This window comes from Akebia trifoliata, chromosome 12 (genome assembly GCF_017979445.1).
Source record: "Akebia trifoliata isolate Shusen 1 chromosome 12, ASM1797944v1, whole genome shotgun sequence".
NCBI classification, from domain to species: Eukaryota; Viridiplantae; Streptophyta; class Magnoliopsida; order Ranunculales; family Lardizabalaceae; genus Akebia; species Akebia trifoliata.
The window spans coordinates 2,772,138-2,780,742 of record NC_141386.1 but is presented as its reverse complement, the minus strand read 5'-3'; the positions used below and the strand labels follow the sequence as shown (position 1 = coordinate 2,780,742).

At 34.7% G+C, this 8,605-nt stretch overlaps 1 protein-coding gene across 1 annotated transcript; it reads left to right on the top strand.

The window, feature by feature from the left end:
• The first annotated feature begins 6,672 nt into the window (after positions 1 to 6,672).
• CDA1 (cytidine deaminase 1) lies at positions 6,673 to 7,918 on the top strand. The gene has a single exon (XM_086418751.1). It carries the CDS (start codon positions 6,822 to 6,824, stop codon positions 7,785 to 7,787), a length of 966 nt encoding a protein of 321 aa, XP_086274877.1. The 5' UTR covers positions 6,673 to 6,821; the 3' UTR covers positions 7,788 to 7,918.
• The last annotated feature ends 687 nt before the right edge of the window (positions 7,919 to 8,605 follow it).

Genomic DNA, 8,605 nt, shown 5'->3' with positions numbered 1-8,605 from the left:
AAGGTAGTTTAATAGAGGGCATTTTCAATCATTTATGTTAGTTATGGAGAAGAAAGATCTAGGTAAAGGGGGCATGTCATTAGATTGACAATAGTGATATTTATGAAAAAGTGATAAACTTTTGTCAAATTTACGATTCTGGCTCACTGTTCATTTTAATTACCAAAACATGAACGATAAGGATTTAAAAGGTTCTTAAGGTGACTATTTCCTATGAATCTCTTATCTGCGACATTAGCATATTTTATTCAATCAGGACTTCCTCAAGTCCAGTAGCACGTTGAGAGAGTTCATCGAAAGAAAGTTTTAGGGCCTCCAGCAATCAAGCCCGGGCGCAGCTCGATGCGGATTCCCGCAATACACATTTTTTCCCATTTGGGATAGATTCTTCCACTTGGCTCGCTAATAACCTAAAGGTTTCGCAGGTTTAAAGTGACTATTTCCAATTAGTCACTTTAAACCTGCAAAATAGGCACTTTAAAACCGTCGAATTCATTACCGTTCTAAATATTTTTTTATAATGAAAACGTGATCATTCACGTTTTGATAATTAAAATGAACAGTTAGACGGAATCATAAATAACTCATTTTCAGCACACAAAATGGTAATTCACCCTTGAAAATACAAGCACATTTCTAATATCGACCAAAACTCAAAACAAAGTCGATCTCTAATATTGACCAAAAAGTGAAGGGCATTTAATATTGGCCAGTGGTATAATGTAGGTTCACACTTTTCCATTAATTGAATTACAAACTAATTCACCTTTTTTTTTTACTTTGTATTAGTTTGCAACTTTTCATCGATTCGTAGTTCAACGTTGTATGAAAGATCTGTTAACGTATATAGTGAACTTATATGCGGTCTAGTCCACATGCAACATAAGCCAAACATCATATAAAGGGATATAGAGATGAGAGGACACCTACATTCATCTCCTTGAACAGGAGATATCACGAGAGGGCATTGTCGGGCTATTAAATTTTGGGTAGGCTACTCAACCTTGATTTCTTCGATCGAAAGATACTTTGGGTTCGAAATATTGAAATTAGCCACCACCACATTTTAGCGTCGTAATAACACCTATTAATTCAGATCACATCCCTAGATATGACTAAAAGAGTACAATTGATAAAGAATATTTTCGCACCGTGGCCTAAAAAGATTAGCCTTTATTGCACAATCCCGTAACATGACAGAAAATATGCGTAGCAGTTATCTTCACATCACTCCCTTTCACATACCGATAAAAGGGGAGGAAAAAGAAAAGAAAAATTAAGCACAAAATTTCTTTTTTTGATCTTAAGTCAATACTTTGTGAAACAAAAAAGTTATTTGGACATTATATTTTGATCTACAAGAATGACGTTAGAGTGAAAAAAGTGGCGTAGAATACACATGTAATGTGTGTGTCCCATGGTGATTGTTAAGGTCGTGTGCAAAATAAGAAATAGATTCCAAGGAAAAAAGAAAATTATCAATTAGACAAATATCTCCAACAAGTAAATTTTCTCAAAAATAAAATTCACTTGACCTAAAACAACAATACTTCTTTACCGTAGAATTGGGGGCAATAATGCATTTCAGATAGGCCAATATAATAGGACATAGTCGTTCAAATCTTTACATATAAAAAAAAACACATTTCATTTCCATGACATGTGACCCTCAATGTTTTGGAGAATATTTAAGATACCCGATGTTTTAAAACTAATGGCATCCCCTCTTGAGCTTGGCTGGGTGGGTCTTCTTTTATAGCTTAATAAAAAATGATCATCATCATCCTCATCACTGTCATCATCATCATCGATGATTGATTTTGGGGAAAAAATCAAGGGTTTTTAGATTATTTTTCATTAGTCTATAAGAAAAGACCGAGGTCAAAGGGTATTTCATCAATTTTAAAACATAAGGGTATCTCAAATATTCACCTAAGCATGGAGGGACCAAGTATCACCTTAAGTAGGCAGTTTCTTTCAAGATTTAAACAGACAAATTATTTATGATAATAAAAAATTAAATAATACTTCAACAGGTCATTATAAAGATAATGTTTTAAAAAATGGGTTGTAAATGATTCATATTTTATGTTAGAAGACCTTTTGATCCATATTTTCAAATGTAAGATATAACGATCTACATGAGATGCAAGGTGATTTATCATAGAGTCGTGATAATATGATACCCCCCTCTAACACATGCCCCCCTATGCTCCCATTACAGAATAGTAGATCATTTGCTTCGGGATACACAAGAAAAGATTTATTATTATCCATATCCCAAGGCAAATGATCTACGCTTCTGTGATGGGGGCATGTGTCAGAGGGAGAGTCCGAAAATCATTACACTTTGTGATATTGTGGATATTATTAGCATAGTAACTTGCCAAGCGAACAAAGTTGTGGTAGTTGGGGATGAGACCGATGTATACCCCCAATAATGTCGTTGGGAGATTTTTCGTTCCGTGTTAAATTAATCCACTCCATGATCTCATTATTTGGCCTTAAACATCAAAATCAATGAACCCTTATTAACAACTAAGGAAAGATTATTCTAACTAGAGGTAAGTTGGTGAAGTGGGGCAAGTAGGAGAGTTTGGTATGGTAAAGATAAGAGAAAGTTCCAAATTGTAAGTATGTTCTCTATAATTGAATGAAAGAAAGTAACATCATAAGCTTTGCAAGCTAGCACCAACTCTATGGTATTCTTTGGAAGTAAGTGAGAATCCCATGTCATGATTTGTTTTGTAATAGAACATATCTTTAATATATACATTGCATGTGAAGTGCCTTTTTTTTTTTTTTTTTTTTTTAGAAAAAAAAAATTAGAAAAGAAAGAGTCGTGATAATCTGACACCTCCTCTAACATACACCCCCATCACAGAACCATGGATCATTTGCCTCAAGATACATAAGAAAAATATTTATAATTTTGTGTATCTCGAGGCAAATGATCTACGGTTCTATGATGGGGCACAGATTAGGGGGGGGGACGGGGGCGGGGGCGGGGGGTGGTGGAGGCATTAGAAATCATTATTCAAACATGCATCGAAAAAACTAGTACTATTACTTGTACCACTTGTCCATCCCCCCCCGGGTAAAAAAAAAAAGTATTCCCCAAGTATTATAAATAGAACATCACTATGAGAAAAGTACAAAAATGGGCGAAAATTATCAGTCTAGGCATTTTTCTTAGATATTTATGAAAAAAGGTCATATACCCATTTTTTATGTTTATTTATATCATTGGTTTGAATTTCATACATAGTTTTGATATTTTATTTTAGGTTCAAAGATACCCACTTTATATTTATACAAGTAAAATCAAGAAAGTGACCATACAATGACACACACTTCCAGAAAAGAATAATGTTGATGTGACCTCAAGAATGGAGCTCACATCACACACCCTGGCGTGAAAGTGTATGGAAATCATAAGTTCTTTTTCTTGATATACAAGTGAAAAAGCATTTATGATTCCCATTCATTTTCACGTCAATATGTGCGATATAAGGTCCAATCTTGAGGTCACTCAAGCATGACTCTTCGTAAAATGAATAAGTACCAAAATGGATGAGTACCCTTTTCAATAATCATTTTAAAAAACATGTCAAAGTCGATCATTTTGAAAAATTAGTAACCTATTTTGATAAAACACACCCTCAACATTACTAGATTGTCTGGATGAAAGAATTAACTTCTAAAGTCCTGTCATTAGTTGGATGCAATGAACTGTAAGACTTTTTCTTGTCAATTTAATTTTCCGAATTTGTAGAAGTTGCAATTGCAACCGTCCATTGTGACTTGCAACTCTCACTACTCTAAAAAAGAAATAGAAGCATTTCTTTCTTGCCCCCACTCCTACAATGTATCGCCATCGATAGGGTATCTAACTATCTATTACAGATCGTCAGCACAAGTTACCAGAGATTGGCATAGTTGACATAATATTCTCGGCCTAGGTGGGTAGGAGAAATTTTTTTGAAACTGGCAGTCTGTCCGCTTCAAATTTTTTTAAGGAACCACCTTTGCACTATGACACGTGGCATTTTCAAGGAGGTATCTCAAATATTAATGAAAAAATAGGGATGTGAATTAAATACGAAAAGTCACATATCTTGGTGAGAAGCGGGTTCCTTCAAAATTTTGAAGCTGGCTGCCTGTTTCAAAGTGGAACTCATGCATAGGGCATCTAGCTTAGAATGTCGGCACAAATTATCATAAATTGGCTTGGGTGACATAGTTGACATAATATTCTCAACCTAGGTAACTTGGGCACAATCAACTCGGGTGACTAGGTGATTTGAGAGAGTTGAATGATGAAATAGTATCCCGACCCTTTTAGGTCGTGGGGTTGCAACTCCTCCAAATTTGTTATTTGCCTGGGTTTTGAGAGTTACAATTCCTAGCAGGGGTGTAAGTTGTGGTTTGGTTTCGAGTTATAAAAATGGAGAATCACCAATTCGATTTGGTTCTCGAATCAAACTTGTCTAGAATCGAACCAAATCGAGAATCGAAACCTTATGGAATACATATATTGCAAAATCTCAAAATAAAAACACAAAATCCAACAGTTGAGATAACATAAGCATCCAAAAATACATCACGTATCCCTAAGATGAAACATGACAGATGGATTTCATGTTTTATGTGTGAGGATTTTCTGTCTTTTCATAATACAAAAGATTCCAACCCATTTAATAAGAGAGCTACTATTGGCACCCCAACTTTTATCTATTACATCCCAATTTATTAAATTATTTATCACCCCTCAATTAAAGGTTAAAACACTTTTCAAACTGACATTACAAAGATCTGATTCAAATTATATTCTCAACATTACAAAACATTGTAACACTTGTTTCAAACAATTTAGTAGTTGATTTGACCTGCACTTTTGATCCACTGCTTCGTCCATCTTTTGGTGGACCTAGTCATGTAGCAAATATCAAATTGATTATTGATTTCTAAGTTCTAACAACCGGACTTCAAACGTTTTAATCATGGATTTGAATCCAAATGTTTTTTCTATGGGCTTGGCTAGTGATGAGAAATAGTCAAATCAAATAGCTTAAATTAATAAATAAGGATTGTTTTAGCATACCTACCCACTAAGGTACAAGTTGAAAATTAAAGAACCCAACTAATGAAAAAAGGTTTGCGGATTGACCAATCGACGCGTATGGAGAGCATCCCTAATTTACAAAATTCCCACATTAGAAAAGTCTTCAATATACAAAATGTACTGTAATTTATCAATCCGGGATTCTTTAACATCTCACACAAAATGTGAAAAAAGCTCATATTCGATAGTTCAAGGTCGTCAAATTTTGTAAAATTTGACAAATCATAACATCAAAATTTTCATTGTCGAATTTTTTCTTCTGACGGATTGAAACCTTCAATTTAGTGGAGGTTAGGAGAAATTTGACTACTCTAAACCATCAAATCTAGGAAACCTCACAAGTTACGATGGACCTAGGCTGTCAAATTTTGATTTCTAAAATCCGTAAGCTTTGGTCCAGTGAATTTTCTTGTAGAATTTTTTAGTTTTCACATAATGATATATACCTTTATGTGCCTAAAAAATTCTCTCAAGTAATATGTCATGTGGATTTTAAGATGTGGGGATATGAAATATTTCAATTTTACAATAGGTGTGCAAAAATTGGATTGGGTTTGGTTTGGTTCGATTGTGATTTGTATTAAATTGGTATCTATCTGATAAGAAATTTATTAAATTTAGACATGATCAAATCTATATGATAAAACACAATGGTGGGGTTCACTTGTGGGAAATAAACATTCTCTCAACTATAGTTATTCCTTTCATCTTCACTCCTTCAATTTTATTATCTTTCTTCCCCCTCTCCCCCTCCAATTACTTTCTTCATCATAATTTTTTTTTATTTTCTAACATGTATCTTGAGAAAATAAATTAATGGTTATCTATGCACTGTCAAGTCAACTTAATGTTGGATCCAGCATCGAGCACAAGCATTGTAGTACGAGTCTTTTATATAATACACTCTCTAACTTATCTATCTTTCCTCTTTTATCCTTTTAATTCTAAAACATGAACTCCACTCCTTTGTTCTTTTTTTTTTTTCAATAATGCTTTTTCAAATTTATTGCTTCTCATTCACCCCTAAACCCCAAAGAGGATGCATCTGTGTTGTAGGTTCAGGTGAACTCTAATGTATAATATTACTAATTCTAGATCAATCCTATTTGGGAAAATCTTTTGAAAATGGAAAATATAAAATGACCATTACCAGTTTTATTTTTATTTTATGTGTTTTATTTATAATGTATATGTATGTCCCATTGTATATGTCAAATAGTAAAATATAAAGTAGTTGGATCAGGAAAATATTTTATTACATTATTGTCTTGGAAAAGCATGTATGGTCTCGATCCATTAAATAATAACCTGATCCAGATCCAGATTCAATCTTCATAATAAATAGACCAGATTGTATTTGAAGCTCAATCTGATTTATTATAGGGATTTGTGTTTCTGCCTAAAGCATAATGGATGCTTGATGGATCAAGTGGTCCATTTTTTATCCATTTATTTGATTGATTTGAACTAAAGTTGACCGCTCTTTCATCCCTTCTCTCTCCTCTGTTCGAGTGTTTCTCTCTCCTTCCCAATATTTAAACAAGATAAGCCCCTCCTCGTTAATCCCCCTTTCTCACTTCTGGGAAACAGAGAGACCTCTCTTTCTTATCTCCTTCCCAACAAAACCCCAAACCAAATCCCAAAATACCCAAATAATCCTCTTCTTCCCCAACTTCATCTCTTCATCTCTGATCAGATGGATCAAACCCAAACCCAGTTTGTAATCGAACCATCCGAGGTTGAATCCATGACTAAAGAATCAGGTCTCTCTGTTCTTCAACTCCTCCCATCTCTAGTAACATCTGCCCAAAAATTAGCCAGACCATCTATTTCTAAATACCACGTTGGAGCCGTTGGATTAGGATCCAGCGGTCGAATCTTCCTCGGCGTAAACGTCGAATTCACAGGCCTCCCTCTCCATCATTCAATCCACGCAGAACAATTCTTGATCACCAACGCCGCCATCAATGGCGAAACTCAACTCCAATACATCGCAGTCTCGTCCGCTCCTTGTGGCCATTGCCGCCAATTTATGCAAGAAATTCGCGGCGCAACTGAGATCAAAATCTTCATCACTTCGACCGAAAATGGAGAAGAAGATAATAAAAAAGACCCGATTTTTCGCCCAATTTCGTACTTTCTTCCTCATCGATTCGGTCCCGATGATCTCCTCGATAAGGACGTTCCTTTGCTTTTAGAACTACATAATAATAGATTGATTTTCCACGATTCCAATAATTTGGATTCAAAACCCAATACCCAATGTAATGGGAGCGTCAATTTAGAGATACCCATTTGTCAAAAATCCCTAAAATTGGCAGCACTCGAGGCGGCTAATAATTCTCATTCGCCCTACAGTGGCTGTCCTTCGGGAGCGGCCTTAATGGGGTCTGATGGAAAGGTGTATAAAGGGTCCTATATGGAATCGGCGGCCTATAATCCTAGTTTGGGTCCGATACAGGCGGCGTTGGTGGCCTATGTGGTGGGTGGTGGAGGCAATTATAATGAGATTGTCGCGGGTGCATTGGTAGAGAAGGAGGGAGCGGTGGCGGTGCAGGAAGGCACAGCGCGACTACTTCTCCAATCAATTTCACCAAAATGTGATCTTCAAGTGTTTCGTTGTGGTACTTCTGCGATGAATAGTTTCCAAAAGCCTTCTTGAATGTGGTAATTTGGGTAAATCTTTGTGTTTTAGAATCATTTGGGGTCATTGATTGTTGATAAAGATTGAAAATTGATGGGATGAATGTAACCTCTTTTCTTCCAATAATCTAATCATATTTTAATACAAAACTTTCTCTATCATTTAGTTTTTTTTTTTTAATTTCTTTATGATGAACTATGATACTTGGATACTTCAATAACCCTTAATTCAATGAATCGTCCGAGACAGATGTAACGAACATTTTTCGTTCTTTGATTTGAGGAGATTTTTATATGTAAATTTCTTTATTTTATAATACTTGTATTTGTCCTTTATTGTTGTCAATTTTGGGCAACATAGACTGTTTGAGTGAATAACCATGTTCTTGTTTTTTTCTCCAAATAATTGTACACTTCATTTAATACAATTTTCATTTTTGATTTGTTCTTAATGTCTGCTAATACATAAGATGTGGCCTTTTTGTCATGATTGCTTCAGTAGATTGTAGATATTTGGGATTACACTATGATGATGATGATGATGATGATGATGAATATTTTGAAAGATAAATTTGATGATCCCTTTCTAAGTACACAGTTCCGATGTAATTTTTTCACATGTAAAATATGTGTTATTAAAAACACCAAATGACAGATCTGTGAAAAAATCGAAATAGCAAAGACAACACAATCGCACAAAACACAAGGAACAAAACAAGTACCATCACTTTTTTCTCATCAATTTTACAACCTTAGAGATCACTATTTATATTACCGAGAGTTATCAAAACATGTAAAACTTACCAAAACAGAAACCCCCAAAAATAGAAAACCCTT

Coding starts and splice junctions, on each gene's coding strand:
- CDA1 (XM_086418751.1), top strand. CDS start 6,822: ATGGATCAAACCCAAACCCAGTTTGTAATCGAACCATCCGAGGTTGAA.